The following is a 21151-nucleotide window of genomic DNA, read 5'->3' as shown; positions in this document are numbered from 1 at the left end:
GCGTCGTCGTGGTGCGCTATTCATTTATTTATCTCGTACCTCCGCATCGGTGCCACGCGCCGAGATTTCCGCGTCGCGTGCCAAATATTTTCGTGGATGTTGCGTCACACGCAAGATTTCGAGAATGCATATACAGGCCATAAACGAGCACGTTAGCTTCGAGCAACGGACGTTTACCTCGTTAGTTGTCGTTGGTCGATCGAAAGTGTTCCGCCTTTCCTCGCACGCGTGCCGATATACGGAGCGCGCGAGCCGAGACGCCATTGCAGACGTTTGCACAAAGCGGGTCGATGACTTCCACCCACCTGCCCATCGGGTACACTGTACAGTCCGTGCTTGGCCTTGGCACCTCGCGATCGGTCAGCTCGCCTGGCACGCGTGTCCACGTGGTTACCAATCCTGAAACATGTTCGTGCTTCTCTTTATTGGCTTTGCGGCACTTTGACCGCGTTCGAGAGGAATTCGAATAGATGGGATGACGGGAGTGGGGTTAGTTTCGAACGGATCGAACATTTGCTCGAGCAACTAATTCTTTTTGCAGAGTTTTTTTTCTTTTCTCTTTTTTCTTTTTTCTTTTCTTTTTTTTTTTTTCTTTGATACAGAGAAGGATGCCACGAGTTTTTGATCGACGAATCGTTTATACCTGCGCTGTTATTTCGGTGTAAAATTATTTTCAGCCGTTGCTTTGGCGAACCACGTTCTTACTATACCATCGTTCTTGCTATAAACTTGTAAACAAGAGTCGCATACAACTGTAAAAGAAAGCGCTTCAGAATGCACGTTCGCGTTTGAAACTTCCCGTACAAATACCTCTCTCATCTTCTTTCGAGAGATTTAACAATTTAACTTTCACTAAATAGTTGGAAAATCTAACGAAGCGAACGATGATTGACTAGTTTCGATTCTCAAACGCTTTCGACGAATTTTTACTCGAAAGAACCTTCGAAGGAGAAATTCACAATGGAGTGTTCCATCATCGTTATCCGCATACCAACTCCGTCATTAGCATAAACGTAAAAGAATAGACGCGTCTCGGTTCGAAGCGTGCCGCGACTTCGCAGCAACGAATTCTAATTATACGTTTACGCGGTTGAAATTAGGGGCTAGGTGAGTTGGCCGGATTCAAGGATACTTTTCGTAAACGGGCTGGAAATATCTCTACTACGCATCATCGATATCGAGCATAATCGTGTGTAACGATGATGCGTCTTGCCTTTCGACATTCACGCTCGAAAATCCAGTTTTCGCGATTCGATATAGTTGCTTTCGCGCGAAAATGAATTGCTCCTTGTCCGCGTGCAACGATCCAACCATCGTTTTTCTCCGTTTCCTGGTAACTGTTGTTGAAAATCAAACGTTGCACATTGCAGATGGATATGTACGATACGTTGGATTGGACCACGTGATAGCTAGCATGAATATAAAACTTGTTTACGAGCTCGTCGATGCAATTCCGTGGAACAAGTTGTTGTTGTACGAAGAGCCTTGATTTCATTGCCGTAGACGAGCGTGTAATGCGTGCACGCCAATGCTTTGGTCTTGGCATTCCGTGTTCGAGGGTCGTGATCGTGCTCGACAAACACGGAGGATTAATTAACAGGAATTTATACGAAAAAATTCCTTCTCTCTCTCTCTCTCTCTCCCTCTCAACTCTCTTTCGATTCTCTTCGTTTGAAACGAAGGCGGGAAATTTCTTCGAAGCGCAAACTCACGTGAACCGCGAATGATTTTCATAGATTTCAGCTAATTCTTGTTTAACCTCGGATCAAGCGATTCCCGGAAATTCATCTATTCGCGAAACGATGATGAAGTTGTGATCTATTCTACTCTAAGTTCTTTGAGACTCGATACGTGGAAAAGAAGTAACTCGATTGGAATTTATTATTCTTAGCTCTTGATATTTCCCTTTTTGTAGATATGTTGGTAAAAAAAAAGTCTTCTATTATGAGTGGAATGCAGTAATGCTCTAAGGCATTCGTTAATCGTTGTTTTAATTCCTCGTGTTTTCTTTTCCGTTTAAATTCTTCATCGTTGACACGTATATCTTGCATATTCCACGATATAAGTCTCAATGGAAACTAATCTCTCTTCGCTTGACTCGAAGCCAACTCAGCTTATCTATAAACTCAAATACAACGGTTGACTATTTCATAAATGTTTATTATTTCATAAATTCTTTTTTTTTTATTCTTTATAACCGATCAATTTTCGAATTGAAAGTTTTCTCAATTTTTAAAAAAAATAATTCTCAATTTTTAAAAAAAATAATTAGCAAAAAAAAAGAAAAACAAAAAAAAAAGAAAGAAACAGAGAAAGAAAAAAAATTGTTTGATAAAACTGCTCTGTCGGATCGCAGAATAAAATAAATTTCAGAGGTTGTAGACTAAATATCGATCGTGACAAGATCCACGCCAATACGATTTAATCTTTCTCGAAACGATGATATTCTGGATTTGTTAAAACGTTGTTTATTACGGATCTGGCATTCCGTAACGTCTGTGTACGTCATAAGTAGCCATTATCTGGTGCGTCAGAAAGAAAGAACGAAAGGGTTAATCGTAATGTCACAACGACACGTTACCAGAATATATAATGATTTACAAGAAACGAGATAAAGGCAGTGGTAACCCGGCAGTGAAAAATATCGATCCCATCTTATCTTTGTTTTTGGTTTTATCTGGTGGCGTGGGTGGCTCAAATCAATAAATCGAAACGCAACGTGTTCCCCCGCGAACAGTTAGCTGTGGATACAGAAGGTGCGTGCACATTTCATTTCACTTCAGACCGTCTGAAAATATTTAGAACAAAGAGACATGTGTGGAACAACGTTGTGGATATTGATCGTTTGATATATAAATAACTGATAATTTTGTTGAAATGAGTATCGTTTCTTTCACGCGAAATGTTAAATTGTAGAAGATCGATGATGTATTCAAGAATTTAGGAATTTAGATTATAGCTTTTTATAGGTGTTACAAGTTTAGTTAGAAGAGATATAGTTAGATATGTAGAAACTTTATTTACTCGAAAATTGAAGGAACAATTTTATGATCCAAGTAACATTGGATATTTTATGCCAACTAGTTCAGAGTCAAATAAATTAAATGTATTTTTATATTTTCGTAACTAGTCAAGTTTATATATTTTTATCAAAGTATATAAAATAATATACTTTATACAGATTGATTTTTCAGATTTATAGATGAATTTATATTTATCTAACATTTTTTTCTTATTTTCATTCAATATAAAATATTCTTGCATCCAGGATAAATTGGATAAAATTGAAAAGAAAAAAAAAAAAAAAAAAATCAAACGAAACGGAATAATCTAATTCGACGTAGGTAACCTCCGAGGGTTAAAATTAACTTTAACGAAAGATAAAAAAAAAGAAAAATTGCAGACACATTTTTCGAATTCTCAAAATCACAACAACACATCGCATATTTAAATATGTATTTTCTTAGAATCCACAAAAACTATCTGAATATTTATGCACAAGCGGTAGATTTCTCTTTATACATATTTTTTGTGGAACAAATTCTGAATCGAACATCCAGACAATTACGGGGAATTCTGCGTCATTTGTAAAAAAAAAAAAAAAAAAAAAAAAAAAAAACACCAGTTTATCGCAAACACTATAATAAGTTTCTGTTAAAATGTGTTAACACGTATTTTAAACATCGTACGATTTCGATTTGGGGGAGTAGAAACTTGTTTACCGACTTGGTCTCGTAAAAACAATTCGGAAACGATTACGTCGATTCTCGATGTAAGAAGACGTTCATTATTATTCGAGAGACGAGCGACAGAACGTATCTGAGACAAAATACCGACTGGTTTTCACGACCACCGGCCAAGATTTTCGAGACGACCCCGTTACTTGCGCGATTCCACGGTTTTCTTGATCGCGGGCAAGGTTAACCGGTCAGTGAGCTCATGAGCAAATTCCCTAGGTCAAAAGATTTTAAAAGATTGTAATTTTTCTTTCTAACTTTCCTCTTCTTTCGAAGAATTCGATCTCTATAGTTTTTCAAAAATAGGATATCGTGAAATCACAATAATACGTAAATCGATGTAAAATATAATTTCTATTCAAAGAATAAGATGGGATATTTAGTTGTCCATATAAAAAAAGTTTTGGAAAATTTTTAATTTTAGAGATTTACGCGTAATAGTGTTTGAAAATAATCAGATATTGTAAATATTAGATATTATATTAAAGTTATTATATTCTTGAAATTTTTTGAAAAAAAATTTCTTGAAATTTTGCTTGCCGGATATTATACGTAAAATAAGTACAATTTTTTCGATTAATGATTCTTTTTCATTTTTCAATAAATAATATTTAACTATGATGTCGTAAAAATGTTGGTTGCAAACAAGTTTTTGCTTATTAAACAAGAAAAATAATATCTATGAGATGAAATACCGATAATTACAATAATAATTACTGTCATTGAAAAAGATTCTTTGTTCTTTCGAAAAGTTTTTTTTTCATAAATCTGATATTGGATCGATTCTATCAGAAATCAATGACTTTATTCATTAACTTTTTAACGATTTCTTTAATTCTTTAATTCACATTTTTCATATTATTCAACATATATAATATATTGAATGAGCGATATTTTTCTTAAATTGTCTTTTATAAATGCCAAATAACGAGTCATTGTCCTATATTTACATAAAAATCAGTATTACATAAAAATCAATAGTAAAATTTTGAAATGTAATTACATTAAAATGAAGAAACGCCGAGGAATGATCTGAATTTAAGTCTTTATAAAATTAATTTTAATATTAAAACGAATCGTACAAATCCTTTGGGATTTTACAATCTATAAGTAGAAAATTTCAATCATTCGTCAATTATGGAAATTTTATCATTCCCACAATGTAATAATTTTACTTTTTTATTTCATAATTCGTCACATATCATTACACTTGTTATTTTCCTCATTTTTTTTTTTATGTCAATCTCTTAAATTGCTTGAATTTTACGTAAGAAAGATGTATTGATGAAATATTTGCATATTTTGCAATCGCTCGATTCTTGTAAATTTCAACATCGTCAATATCCATAACATACCATGATTGACGTTAAACTTTGTGTACTTCCATTTTCTTGGTACTACGTTATACTCCTCCTATGATTATTATTATCCAAACGCGGGCTCCACCTTCCACTAGCAGAGCTCTGTCATTATCATCGAATGCAAATAAAAAACTGCCCGTTTGCTCGACTCTGTGACGTCTCTCGAATCGATTTATCGCTCCTAACCTTGGCTACTCGATATCGCGTTCTCGTGCAGAGGATAGATAATAGAAATAGGGGGATATTGACAATGCCTCGTTCCGTTCCGTTGAAAATTGAATAAATTCGCGCATGCGTCTCAAAATTCTAGAATCGATCGAAACGTATAAATTGAACGTATAAATCGGATGGGATCGATGGAGCAAAAATCTCTGTAGACAGAAAAAGAAGAAAGGAGGAGAAGAAAGGGAATTAATTTTGAGAAAAATTGCAGATTCTCGATATGAAAAATAAATTGATAAGGAAATTATCATATTTCATATTATTATATGTTGTTTACACTTATTGTACGAAAAATACGATCGGAAACATCTTCTGGAATAACAAAGTAGAACGTAACATCATTTTATACGATCATCTGTATTTCTTGATTCAACTCACTAATATTATTAATAGATATATTATTGAGCCAAGATGGTCTCAACGAATGTCTCTTCCGGTGTCTCAATTTCTTTATATCAAGTGCGTGTGATCGATCATTGATCAAACACGTGCCCATCATCTTTTTCCATTGAGAAATCGCCGCCACTATTTTCAGGCCGCCTGCGTTCATTATTTATCGTTATCGATTAGCGTGCACATGCATACACACATGTATATATTATATGTACTTCAGTCGCCCAGGCAAACAAGTGTCATCATGACGTCAATCCACAACGACAACGGCGTAGCTATGTTTCGTGCGTAGTTTTATCAAGATAATTAAATATCTATATCTACGATATACAAATATGCATTTTGGAGTAATTACATTACGCCATGTATTTTAACGGCATGCATGAGTATGCTGTTATCTAGTCGAACCATTGTTACTCGATCGTGGTGAACTGCATCCGGTTCGTTGACTTCCTCTCGTTCATTGATCGTAAGTATAGATAAAGAACGCTTGTCTCGTTCCATCCAATCGATCATTTCACGATTTTAGATGTCGATCGTGTTAATAATTATTAGCAAAAAAAAAAAAAGTGCATTCGATAGTAGGAAATTAATACAATTACTAATTTATAATAAATGTATTAATACATTGTGAAAATTTTTAAAATATTGTGTTATTCAATAACGAGAATATTATGTTAATTTTTAATTGTTTTATGTGTTAATTTTATTATCAAGCTACTTATTATATTGTTTATTATATTACGTTTTTAATAATATGTTAAATAACAAGAAATTATATTTTTATATTGTTGTACGGCTTTATTAACTTATAACTTTATTAACTTAATGCGATATATGTGATTAATTTTAGATTTTATTCTATTAATTTTTTAATTATTGTAATCTAACTAATATAATTTCTCTTCTAATGTCTTTTTCTCTTTCTCTGTTTTATCTGTTACATTTATATCTGTTATTCTGACTTTTACGAGTTTTTCTCCAGATGTTTAATGAATTTATCTATGAATCAGATTTTCCATTCAAAATATATTCATTATTACATTACGTAATAATAGTTTATTTTTTCATTGTCAAGGAAATTCAATTTCTTTAATTTACATTAGAAAGAAAAACTATCATCTCCATAGATATCTCGTTGATGCAAAGCATAAATTAAAAAAGCAAACAATCAGCATTACGTAGCATTAAATGAAAAATTGGCTCAACTCTTCGACAAATGGAATAATAATGTCAAAATATTTCGTGAAAATCTTATAAATTTTTAGTAAAAAGAATTTCAAATTTACAATATTTAATAGATCCTTGACAAAGAAACACGATCCCATTGAGAATAGTTAATTAATTAGGTGACTAATGTTCAACCCTTAAGCGTTGATGTAACCTTGCACACTTGGATGACTCGTAATTGGATTAGCGATTGAATCGAAACGGGCTCGTTCCCATGGAAGAGATTGCCATTATCGTGTCATTGTGTCCATGTCGATATCAGTGAACGTCAACAACGACTCTTTTAACATTGTCCGCGATAGAAACGGTAGCGGCCACCGAGAACCATGTTTGTGGACGAGGATCGGCACGAAAATAATTTCGTCATCGTGTACTAATCGATTTGTTTATCAGTTGTACACAAACATACAAGCGAGGCGTTGCATTTCCGTTAGGAAAAAACAATTGATAAGAAGGTTGTCTCGTATTAACTTACCTCCTATTAGCCTCTCGCCTCCCTTATCACGCTTCAGTCTACTGATTTCGCACGGTATTTGAAGAATGACGTCGCGTCGACGAACGATTAGCCTCGATGCTTTCGAAACTTCTGTTTTTCATCGAAGAACTCGCAATTGATAGGCTTGAACAGATAAAATGATCGTTTCGGAGAAAACAATGCCACGATTAAATATATATATATATATATATAAATGTCAACGTATTATTCGATTTCTTCGAATAAAAAAATTTTGTTTCCGAGTATTATACGATAAATAGTAATAAGATAATTGTAATTTTTTAAATTTTTCAATTGAATTTTTCTAAATAGACTTTTCCTTCTTTCAAATAATTTATTTTGTTCTTTAAGACTGTCTATCGAAGTTGATTAGTTGGATCTGGAAAGAATAAATGCGATTTGTTTGCATAAAAAAAAAAAGAGGCAATGAATCGTATCATTATTTTGCTTTCTTTACCAGTTTTCTTTAGTAAATATATAATTGATCAATTTGAATAGTTCGATCAATAAGTCAAATTGCTATTTATTGACATTATTATATTTAATCTTGTCTATTTAAAACCTCATTTAAAAAGCTAAGTAGAACGTATATCTAACTAAATATGTATCTTACGTCAATGGTACAGCGATTCTATTTAATTTACAAGCTGCAAAATATACGTAAAAAATTGCCAATGAATATAGTAATATTGAGAAATTTCAACGAAAATCCTCGTGTACGTACGAAAAAGATTCTATTATATATTCCAAAAATTAATGGAAATTTATATTATATTAAATTACGTTATATTTCACTTTAACATACAAATTGCGAATATTTTATTAATACGATCGTATTTACGATTTATTATTATACAAAAGAAAATATTATATATATATATAAAAAAAAAAAACTGGTTCTACATCATTAAATGGAATAATAACATGATTCATTTGAATCACACCCAAGATTTAAATTAAATTGTTGATTTCAAAGAATTCTTTGTAATTTATCGAGAAATATGTATTTCGCAATTTTATATCTGTCCAAGGCAAGAAAATTTTTAAAATAATAAAATAATTCGAATACGTATATTAATCACGAGTTCATTCGCACTTTTTTCTTTTTTTGCTAAAGTAACGTTTTTCCACGTTATCAACGATGTAGTAAGGTCGCACAAGTGCTCTAGTTTAGTCTTCGACGTCGTCAGAATCTATAGAAAGCCAATGACACATATTTCACATATTCCTTCACTCCGTTTCCGTGAATTTTCGTAATGAATTTTAAAAATGATTTATTGCACAAAATTTGTCGAGTCGATCTTCTTGATAACATCGCGAGTAATAAGGATGACATTTGTGACGTTTCTGAGAACAAGCATTTTATGCATACGAGTCATTGTGACGCGAGCATATATCGAAAGTTCCGCTATTTTTTTTCCGAAATGGAAAATCCATGCTCGTCAGAAATGAAGATTTTTTTTTTTAATTTTTTCTTCTCTCTCTCTCTCTCTCTCTCTCTCTCTCTCTCTCTTTCTCTCGTTTTTGTCTCTTTTACTTTAATTTTTTATGAGTAGATAGGAACACGTGGAGAAACGAATGAATGTTCCCGCCTCTTTTCTTTGTTCGTCTTCTCTTTCGCTTGTTCAATTAACTCGGCATATCGCACAGTTGTATACTAATCTTAATGAACGCGTTTATCTATTCGTTTGCATATGTGCGTATATTATTCGATAAGTATCGTCAATGTATTTTCACATTTTTCTCGAGACCTGTTTTTGCTCTAGAAATAAACGAAATTCAACTTAAATATTCAAGAATCAATTTTGTTTTTCTGCGATATCGTATTACGAATTTTTCGAAAATGTTCCATTTGATAAAATTTGATGACATTTTGAAAAGAGTTCTTAATTTCAGATTACAAATACACGTAAAATATTATCTCTGAAAATGCATTTATAAAAAAAGTATTAAATTTTAAGAAAGGAAGGAGAAAATCGTGACATTTAAAAAAATAATATATTTCACGAAATTTATTTAAAAGCTTGAAAAAAATAAAAAAAAAAAAATATCTAAAATTACATTACTTCGTATTTTTATCGCACAATATTATCACTCTATTATTTTTCTTTTAATTCACTATCTATTTTTTCATTCGACTATTAAACTTCTCGGCCAATCGGACTTTTTTCTTTTTTTTTTTTTTTGCTTTTATTTCTTTACAATCGTCTTAACGAAAACATCCAAAGTAAATATGTTTACGTTTAATGTTACATCGTTCAAGATAAATGAGCAATATACTTCATATCGAGTGGCTACTCGATCCAGAACTTCTTTTTCGTATTATGCATTATAGACATTATAGACAATGATATAGAGAATGAGAGAGAGAGAATAAAAAAAGAAACAAGAAAGAACGAAGAATCAGTATTTCACGATGAAAAGGTTAATCGAATTATTTCTACCGGTCTTCCATAATGTTTTATTCATTGATAATAAAAACTGGGCCATAGGTTAAGCTTGGTTTAATTTTTTATTCAATAGTAAATTGCAAACGAGTATCGCCACGTGCGTGCATCATCCTGTGTCATGCATCGCCCACCACGAAATGCTGTCGATACATTGATATTTTCCTCCTTCGTTTCTTCATAGATGTCTGACGTAATGCAGATGAAAATATCTGCGCTAGTTCCGATAAATTGCGGTATTGTTGTCAAGTACGCAGTCTGATTATCGAGGGTGTTCAAGGTATTCGATCAGGATGGTGTCATTCGATCGACTTGACATGATTAATCGGTTGCCTACCCTGAATCATAATTTCCAATGAATTTCGAATTTCAATGAATCGCGTTATTTCTATTTTTCAATGGAAACAATTTTTCAGTGGAAATATAAAAGATTCGATGACGCATAGAGTGGAACAGTTTGATATTTTGAATCATGAATGAGAATACAGACGAGATTTTTTATTATTTTCAGTTTCGAAATTTGTGAGCATACAAAAATAATTATGATTCGTTTTTTATTTATCGTTTATTATTCGTTTTGTGCGAATGAATATTTAGGTATTGCGAGTCACAATTTTCATAGAATTTAGACGAAAAAAGTAGACTATTCTCATTTTAATAAGTGCAAATTATTGGCAATATAAATTATATGTGGGATTTCTCGTTTATCCGATATAGCGAATCTTCGAATATCCAAATAATAATTTTCAAAAGATTTTTTCTACGAAGAAGAGCGTTGTTTTTATCTTCACAGTAGATTATTATTAATAAAGATTATTAAATGGATGATAGCGGTTTATATCAGGATACAATAATAATTTCTTTGAACGAAATAAAATTAATTTGTAACATGTCACGTGTATTTTCAAGAAATCGTTCGAGTAATAATAACAAATCAATAAATGCACGCAGTTAGAACTAGGATAAGTAAGACAGAAATACCTCAAGTAGTTGAGCATGATTTATTGTCACAGATGTATATAATTAGTATTTGTATACGTGACACGAATGTCTCGATGATTTCTTTGAAGAATTCGAAATGGCATCGCCTAATAGTAAAACAGAGTTACAAATTATTCATCAAATTGCCAATAACATCATTCCGATTGATTTATTGACTTCGGGACTCGTAAGAACCGACTTATTGACTTGTACGACGTTTTACGAGCGCAAAAATTCTCCTCTCGTAATCACGTATATAATTTAATCTCCAATATTTTTATTCATTAGTTCTCGACTTTCGATTATTCGCGTATTAATTTCAACCATCGAATTTCGACCGAATATTTTCTTTTCTCGCGTATTAAAACGCGATATTTAACCGCGTTTCTACAAGAGTATCTTAAGTGTTCGGATGAACACGCATCCAATTATTCGTAACACGTAAATGATTCGATTATCTAAACGATATCGCAATTTGATGACGCACAAAGTGGAAGAAACTAGCGTCATCTTTGTTTTCGAGTTTGACCGTGCAAAGACAGGTGAATATCTAAAACAGTTGCTAATTGTAAGTAATCGTTCAGACGCGAGTGACCTCAACATTCGACCAAATATCCTGACGCGTTTTCTCAACTTGGAAATCGATCATTGGCATCAATGAACAAGGTCCAAAAACATCGATATTATATCAACCCGTTCCAAGAAAAATTACGTTCTTGAAATTACGTTTCAAAGAATTTGTTTTTAACCGACCGTGTTATATATATATATACATACATATACGTTCTATTCGAACAAACTTAGTCAGAGTTTCACGTGGTTTCTCACGTGGAAGAATGCAATCGACCTAATTCTCGGTGGAGGATTCGATTAAGGAGAAGAAGAAAACGGCGCAGTTCATTCGCCCACGGGTTAAAAAGTCAAAGCGGCCGCGCTGCCCGTGGCTAAGAATAGCAGCGTGGTGATTATTGCTTCTCTTGTCACCTTCGACGACGTGTGCTCGTGCTTTCAGTTCGTCGTTGTAAACAAACGACACACCTACGACAAGCGACGGAGAAAGAAAAAGAGTTTGTGGCGTTTGTCGACGCCGATTTCTCTCCTCGATCTCTCCTATTTTGATTGGTGCCCCACCTGTCCAAACTTACCTGAGAGAATCCGTTTCTCTCTGTTTCTCTGTGAGAAAGAAGCGCGTTCCTAAGTTCGTTTAAATTTACTGTTGGTCGTTTAAAGTCGAATCACTCTCTATGTCGTGGCTATTTATACACGGACTGGTGCATTGTTAGCTGGACTGTAACCTAAGTCTTACTTCGTGAATCTTAATATATCCTATAGAGAACGTCCATTGAAATGCGGAACGTGCTAGTATTCTTCGCTGGTATTTTTCTCCTCCTTCGATGGAATACTATTTTTCATGTTTCAGATGGATCTGTTGATAGAGTCTCTGAAATCATTAATATGATGATTTAGAATCGATATAGTCATAGTTTAGATTGATTTTATATTTGTAACGTAGGAATTTTAGCATGTTTGGGAGGATGTCAAATAAAATTCATTCAAATATTTATCTGGATTAGAATCCTCTTTATGTTTCTAATAATAATAATCGTTTCATCCACTTGCGATAAATTGCGATAATTTTTCCTTATGTAAAATAATTTAAATTTATAAAATTTGTAAATAACGACAGAATATTCGTTTTCTTATAGGAGGAGAAAATCAGGATGTTGAGATTTGGATCCATACTGAGCGTGTTGGTCTTTCTGACCATCGCGAAAATCGTCATCTCAAATCGATGTCTGACCATGCTCGAAGGTAAATTACTGCTCCAACGCAACGTCTGATCTTATACGAACTTTTTCTCCTTGCTCAATTAAAGCAAGAGCCAATTTGTAATCGTTTTAAAAAATTAATCGAAGAATTAATGTTTTGACAGATGTGAATCCAAAGAGGGTAATCCAATTGGACGGGCAACCATTGAACATAAATTTCGAGGTGTCACGTAGAGTGACTCAGAGGCTGGCTACTATAATCATGAAAATATTCTTGACAGAGGTGCTCGGTTATTCGAAAGTGTTTATCTATGAAGTGGAGGATGCGTTCAACGTGGAGAAAACTTTCAGTAGATTGTCCGACGACATAATGTTTAACAATAACGGAAAGTAAGATGCAAACTATTTTACATTCTCGATACTCTTTATCGAGTTCTTATGAATTAAAATTTATTTAAAATTAAGCTTCACAAAAGAGAACTTTAATTTTTAACTTTAAATTTTAAAATAAATTCCTAAAGATATTGTAAATAATATTTTTACCGAAATAATATTTTTACTCTTTAATTAGATCGTTTTATAATAGTAAAAAAGTATTTATGTCAAATAATTTTTCGAACAGACTTCCAATGGTGAATATGGAGGTGTGGATCCCGCCACAGCTAGACACGATGCCACTGTTAAATTCGCATGACGTGAAAGAATGCGGATCCATCGCTCCTCCGGGCCATTTCGGTTGGTTCGTTCCGATTGCGTTATCCAGGCGCGACGACAGTTGGATAATCTTCACGGAGCTTGAAAAAGCTTCCCGCTTCGAAATGGACGAATCCACGTTGGAGAGCATTCGGAATTTTACCATAGACCCGAAAACCAAAACCTATTACTGCCAGGAATCGTATTGCCAACAGGGAATGTACATTCCGGAATGGTGCCAAGGGAAACCGTGCGCTTTATTGTTGACCAGTTACATCGACGTTACCAATTTTGTCAAGGATCACATAGATCAAATGAAACTGTACGTGAAAGTAATCTGGTTCGGGTCGAATTTGAAACACGTGATCAAACTTGCCGAGAAGCTGATGTTTGATCGAAACTCGTCTACTTCGAACGATAGGTATTATATATATATATATATACGTTTCTTGATTCTTAAATCGTCTTATAACCGTTGCTTCTGGTTTTAATTCTTTTTTATGGATTTACAATATGGATATTTACATCATCGAAGAGTTCATCTAAGAAACGATTCTTGTCAATTTTCTTGTCTTCTTTCAGAGGAGCAGAAAAACATTTAAACGTTTCTATCCGTTAATTATATCTTTAATTACATTTCAGAAGAATTATATTTAATTAAACAAGAATCGTCTTTTTTTATGAATGCTTCGATTCCTCCTCGATGCGCAAATATTCGTGTATTTTTTCAACTCTCGCGTATCGAAAAACGTATCAATAGAAATGGATTTACGAAGGCGTGGAACAAAAGAGCAGGAAAAAATTCGCATTGCCCGAGGTCCGTGTTATTAGCTCGTTGATCGTGTCGCGCAATAAACGTCTCCTCGAAATAGAATTCACGGCAAAAACAAATTTCGTACGAACGAACATTTTACCGGTCGAACGGTTTCTTTTTCTTTTTTTATTACTCACCATCCATTCCAGACTAGCCTGTTTTTCTCGCGCCGTCTCGAAAAACATTCGTCGCCTTTTTATATCTTATTATTGCGCGCGAAAACAAATTTGCGTTCTCAATTCTCCTCAGATCGTTGGTATTTCTGCATTGGACTCCCAGCACCGTGATACCGAACGAGAGGGAATTCGTCAGCATCGATTTCCCCCGATGCAGCGCCACGAGCTCGGACATCGGTTGCAAATACGAATCCAATAGATTGACCAAACTTGTCTGGGCTAAGCTCGAATACGCCGCCAAGTTAGCCTACGAAGCGATCAATCACGCGAAATTCACCCGCGAGATGTACGAGGATCTAATCAACCGGCGCAACAACGATTTATCCAGGAACGAAGAAGAAATCGCGTGCGACTGGTTGAGAGAGAATCTCAACTACACTCTCGATTTATGGATGCCGAATACCATCGACAAGAACATTCTTTACGTGGGTGGGATATTTCCTATGAGCGAGACGTTTTATTCGGGGAAAGCGATACTGGTCGCGGCCATGATGGCAAAGGAGGCGATCAACGTGAACAATACCATCCTCAGGGATTACAATTTCACCCTGTTGGTGAATGACGGCCAATGTAAATCGGATATGGTGATGAGATCGTTCATCGATTATATAGTGCACAATCAATACGAGAAGCTTGTCGGCGTTTTGGGACCAGCTTGTTCCGAGACCGTGGAGCCTTTGGTCGGTGTTTCGAAGCATTATAAGACAGTGGTCATTAGTTACAGCGCCGAAGGATCCAGCTTTAACGATCGCACTAAATATCCTTACTTCTTTCGGACTATTGGTGAGAACAAGCAGTACAAGCACGTTTATTTGCAATTGTTGAAGAAACTGGGATGGAAGAGGGTGGCTTCGTTGACGGAGGATGGACAGAAATACACCGAGTACATATCTTACATGCAAGATTTGTTCAGAGACAATGGAATCGTGTTCGTGGCGAATGCAAAGTTTCCAAGGGAACGGGAACCCATTGTGATGACTAAGGTGATGATCCTTGTTGGATGCTAAATGTTTTCTTTGCTTTGTAAATAGTCCAAGAGAAGAGTCCAAGAGATCGTTGAACAGACTTCAAATTGACCAGTTATTCTCAACGCAATGACGTAAAATAATTTTCGAGAATATTTTTTTTTTTTTCTGAAATAAATATATATTTGTTTCTTAAACTGTGATCTATACAAATCTATATAAAAATGATTGCTTAATTTTATTATATATATTTTTATAAATTCCGAAGAAAATAGCGATTAAATAATTTGCATATTGTTTATAAAGGAGTTTTTGAAATCCGATGATAAATTTTACGAATCGTTGCGTAAGGCTCGATTCCTCGAATTATGGTTTTCTTCTAACAGAAAATTATATAAATATCGATGAATAAATCGAACAAATGAAATATTAGAGATTAAACATGTAAAAATTATGAAAAATGATTGCATATGCATTTAACGTATATTATTTAACGTATTTATTATGATAATACTGACTAACATTATTTACACGAATGAGATAGAAATTTAGCTTTGAACGATGTTGCATAATACTTGTCAATTTATTACAATATTTCTTCTTTGAGTTCAATTTCTGAGTTCAATTTTCTTGTCGAAAATATACTTTATTATCGCTTACCACTTGAAGAAAATTCATGAAAACTTTTTAATCAAATATTAATCAATATTAATCAGTTTATAAATTCTTGAGTAATAAAATCACGTATAGATCTGGTTTTTTATTCTAAAATTTCTAAAAATCTTTTTTCAAAAAAAAAAAAAAAAGATATTGCATATATTAAATATTAATATGCAGGTTTTTGAAGAAACGTCATTAACTTGATAGATATATAATGTGCAATGAGTCACATGCGATAAATTTAATAAAAATATTTTAATTTATAGTACTTGCAAGATTTCAAACAGAAGAAGGCAAAGATCATCATCGCTGATGTATACGATCAAGCAGCCCGGCAAGTGATGTGCAACGCGTACAAATTAGAAATGACAGCGGTTCAGGTAATTTTTATCATAGAATATCATAGATAAAGTTGAGAAAAATTCAACTCGATAATTTATAAAATTCATTTATTTTTTTTTATATAAAATGTATATTATTTGTATCACTAGTCTTTGAAATTAGAGATAAGAGTCTCAATACAATATTAGTTGTATAGAAAAAGTTTGAAGTTTAGTCTAATAGACTATCTCCTTTTTTATCCATTTTATCCAAGACTTAATAAGCACGTGATTGTGCAATAAAAAGATGGTAAAGAATAGCGATAAAGTTTCATTAAAGTCATTCGATGTGAAAAAAATTAATATAGAAAATGTCGTAATCAATGTGATATATGGTCATTCATGGACTCATTCTTTAAACGTTTCAATTTATAAACGACTATACCTGTTTATTACTCGTCGTGTTATTTTCTTTTCCACAAAGTTTTTTCACACTTTTTTTCGATCGATTTGTCTACGATCGCGTTAATAAAATAATTCCACGAATTTTTCGCGATTGAAGGGTTACGTGTGGTTCTTACCTCTTTGGCTTCGACCAGAATGGTACGATACGGATCGATACAATCAGAAAGGAGAACAGGTTCCATGTACCACGGCAGAAATGAGTAAAGCGATAAACGGATACCTCGGTTTATCTCACGCGTATTTTGCACCGGATAACGACATCATGCAAGAAGGGATAACGGTGCGTCAATGGCGCGATCGTTACGAGCTTCATTGCCAAAAGAAGAAGCAACCACCGTCTAATTACGCTGGTTACGCGTATGACGCTATGTGGACTTATGCCTATGCGATGGACAGGCTGCTTCGTGAAAATCAGAGTTACGTTTTCGATCTGCATAGCAATCATACTATTAATCGATTAACGGACATCATCGGTGAAATGGATTTTTACGGGGTACGTAATGAATAAAATTTTAATCGATCGTTCGTCGATTCTGCAATGGTTTTCGACTCATCCAATGATATATTGACGTTTATCATTGTTTATATCGTGAGAAAAATTATTAAAAAATTCATTACGCCTGCTTTGGATTGCGTAGAATTAGACTTTCAAAAAAAAATTACACAATTTTTATATTTGCAATAATTTTGATTGATACAATGAATGAACGAAAATTAATAATATTATTTTATACCATTGCGGAGTTAACACGTATTTAATTTTTATATAGAAAAATTATAAATACGAAAATAAAATGAAAAAATTAATAAATCCGTTTAGGTGTCTGGGAGAATAAAATTCTTTGGTGGCCCTTCGAGATATTCCGTTATCAATATTGTTCAGCATATTAATAACGAAACTCGATTGGTCGGTAATTTTTACCCTAACGTGTCAGAAAAGCAACACGAAGTGGCGGGTGGTAAATTGGATTTGAACGTCTCTTCTTTGGTCTGGCTATCGAAAACCATGCCAGACGATGGCTCCGAACCACCCCAACGATGTGTCATCGGTGGATTTGCAGATTTCATGAATGTGTCTTGCGAAGTAGCCTTCGTGATCGTCAATATCTTTGGTTTTAGTTTACTGGGGATATTTTTGATCATTGGCTTCATCATCATGAAACGAAGGTGAACGATCGAAACGAACGAAATTATTATTTATTTAATTTTCACCATTAAATATCCCTAATTATAACTATATAATAATTCAATCATCGAACATTCATTAAATGTTTCAAATGTTTTATAATATATCTTTTTCTATCAGATACGAAAGAAAAGTACGCGAACAGAGAGAGTATTTGAAGTCTATGGGTATATCCTATGCTTGTGACGACTCGTCTGATCTGGACAAATGGGAGATACCCCGACACAGGGTGGTTATTAACCGAAAATTAGGGGAGGGTGCTTTTGGAACGGTTTACGGTGGTGAGGCGTTCTTCCCTGAAAAGGGTTGGCTAGCCGTGGCCGTGAAAACTCTGAAAATTGGAAGTTCCACCGAGGAAAAATTAGACTTTCTAAGCGAGGTGGAAGTGATGAAACAATTCGAGCACAAGAATATAATCAAACTGTTAGGGGTGTGCATCAAGAGTGAACCAGTCTTAACTGTGATGGAATTCATGCTTTATGGCGATCTGAAGACGTACCTTCTCGCCAGAAGACATCTCGTGAACGACAATAGTTACGAAGATTCGGATGAGATTTCTAATAGAAAGTTAACCGCAATGGCGTTAGATGTAGCTAGGGCGCTCAGCTATTTGGCTCAGTCAAAATATGTTCATAGGTAAGTCAAATAAATTCGGCTCGTTTGTTTCAACTTGCTTCATCGTTAAGTTCACTTTTTCAGGGATATTGCCTCGCGTAATTGTCTGGTGAACGCGCAACGTGTAGTGAAGCTTGGAGATTTTGGTATGACGAGGTTGATGTACGAGAACGATTACTACAAGTTCAATCGAAGAGGTATGATGGCACGACTTCAACAAAATTTATATATTTGTTTTTTTTTTGGTTGATAAATAAAATAATTTTCTCTTTCTTCCAGGTATGCTACCGGTAAGATGGATGGCACCAGAGTCTTTGGGACTAGGTATCTTCACTCCAGCTTCGGATGTCTGGTCCTATGGCGTTCTTTTGTACGAGATTATCACGTTCGGTAGTTTCCCTTTCCAGGGTATGAGCAACACCGAAGTACTGAACCATGTTAAGAGTGGAAATTCGTTGATGGTTCCCAAAGGAGTGAAGTTACAATTGTGAGAATCGATCATCTTGTCGCAATTGATATTATACGTAACCATTATTCTAACAATTATCTTTTCACAGAGAAAACTTGATGTACTCTTGTTGGAGACCAGATCACGTAAAGAGGCCAACTGCTCCGGAGATCGTCGAGTTTCTAGCGACGAATCCTCGAATTTTATCTCCTTGTTTAGACGTTCCTTTGGCCAGTGTGCAAATCGAGCATACTGGACAATTAGACATAGAGTTACCAGAGAATTTGAGGAAGTTTTCATTGTCGTGGCCACCTCAGAATTCCACGACTCGATCCACGTCTACGTCCAGCCCTTTCGGTATACCGTATCCTCCTTTGCTAGACATCAACGATCACGACGATAAGCCGATTCAAAACTCGATTGTAGGCAATGGAATCGCCGATATAGAGAGTTCCAGGCCACTTTTGTTGAAGGCTAACGAATCTTTGTCGGGTTTACCTATGATTCTTCAAAGTTTCAAGCAGAAAGAGGACTCACCGCATAAATACGTGAACATACAGCCGGGAATATCGAATAATTGCGATTATTCGAGCGATCAGAACGGTGGTGGCATTCAAATGGAGGAAAGAAGGGCTATATTGCCGGAAAATAGAAAGTCGGAGGACGTGTCGATTCTTTGACAGCAAAACAAACATGCGATTTCGCGGCAAAAATCAATGGTGCATTTCTATAAGCACGCCGAAGGCATATTTGGAAAATATGCAAAAAGATCTTACAGAAAGACCAGCGTTTAGATCACTTTGTGATCTAATTTTGCTGGTCGGATTCACGTGTTTCCGGACGTTGAAAACGGACGTTTTTACAAGCGTGGATTCTTCGCTATATGTTTGCGAAGTGAGGAGATATGCAACGCGTTTAATTGATACATTGGGAATTAAAATCTTATCGATTTAACTATGATGAAGAGAGATTTACAATAGATATCAGCAATGAAAACGGAAAACAATATCAGTTGCAACGAGCGGAAATGACTTTTCGAATGCAGATAAGCGAAATGATTCCCTTGAGATTTTCGCTCAAACCATTTTTGAGACTGATAAATGTAAAAAAAAAAAAAAATTAATTTACCGATTAATCGACGCGACGGTGCTGGATATTTCACGTTAAAAGGAAAGTAAATTAAAAGGAAAGTATTTTCCTTGAGAAAAATTTGATATTTTAATAAGTTATATCGAATGGAGTATTTTATCGTCGCAAGTAGAAATTTCCATTGTTTTCGCGTCGAGAAAGAAGTAAACAGAAAAGAAAAGGCTGCTTCGGTTAGATACGCAGTAGATAATCGAAAGGAGAATGACTGATAAAATTTCACGGCATTTCTCTGTCCAAATAGATCAATCTTGGGATTGAGATATATGAAACTTCATAAAATTTCCAGGCAATTATATCGACACGAAACTTTATGAAAAAGTTTGCAGCATTTTTTAAAGATAAAACTGAATACTGAAAAATTGAAGCAATATTTTACACAAAAGAACTGGTCAAGTATCGACGTTCATGTGTAACCATGACATTTATATAAAAGAGTATATTTTATGCGTACACGTTTAACATCACGGATCGAGGGAAAATAAAAATATAGAAATAAAAAAAAAAAAAAAAATACACGTCCTTCAGTTCCAAGTATATATAGTATATTTTTTGACTCGTTTTTTGCGAAATATATTTATCGATTTGAAGAGAAAAAAGCGACTGTGGCATAGTTACTAGCTATTATGGAAAACGCTCCATCCTCGCTAAAAACTATAATGAAGCGTAATAAATCGAATAGTTACTATTATTATATACGATATCTAGTGATTGTCCATCAATTTAATCAAAGAAATTTTGATCGAAATTTCTTTTTGTAAAATATATATTTAATACATATTAAATTCCTCTGATTGCGTGCTTCATTATGAAAGCAAACATTTTTTTTATTCGTAGATAGAAATACAATTCGTGACAGGATTCATTACTTATTATTAATTACTTAGGTGCAATAACATTCTCTATGTCTTGTAGAAACAAGCTGTTAAAAAATACATAATGAGGACACATACATTGAGGAGATTGATTATTGTTGAATTCAAAAGAAGAGGAATATGAAATATTAAAGATATAAATATAATATTAA

At 34.1% G+C, this 21151-nt stretch overlaps 1 protein-coding gene and 1 long non-coding RNA gene across 2 annotated transcripts; one reads left to right on the top strand and one right to left on the bottom strand.

Annotated features, from left to right (window-relative positions):
• The first annotated feature begins 5907 nt into the window (after window positions 1-5907).
• LOC122716208 (receptor-type guanylate cyclase gcy-4-like) lies at window positions 5908-20918 on the top strand. The gene is given in 12 exon segments (XM_043939084.1): window positions 5908-6182; window positions 12574-12679; window positions 12801-13026; window positions 13259-13750; window positions 14393-15302; window positions 16211-16324; window positions 16827-17222; window positions 17550-17896; window positions 18036-18551; window positions 18615-18727; window positions 18810-19017; window positions 19088-20918. Coding segments are annotated over 12 exon segments (4086 nt in total). The 5' UTR covers window positions 5908-6095; the 3' UTR covers window positions 19659-20918.
• Window positions 15344-16278, bottom strand: LOC122716209. The gene is made up of 2 exons (XR_006346981.1): window positions 16214-16278; window positions 15344-15452 (listed from the first exon to the last, which is right to left on the bottom strand). It is a non-coding gene; the product is annotated as an uncharacterized LOC122716209 (long non-coding RNA).
• Window positions 20919-21151: the final 233 nt, after the last annotated feature.

This window comes from Apis laboriosa, unplaced genomic scaffold (assembly GCF_014066325.1).
Source record: "Apis laboriosa isolate Shangri-la unplaced genomic scaffold, ASM1406632v1 scaffold42_cov153, whole genome shotgun sequence".
Lineage (NCBI taxonomy): Eukaryota > Metazoa > Arthropoda > Insecta > Hymenoptera > Apidae > Apis > Apis laboriosa.
This window is presented reverse-complemented; position numbering and strand designations above follow the sequence as displayed.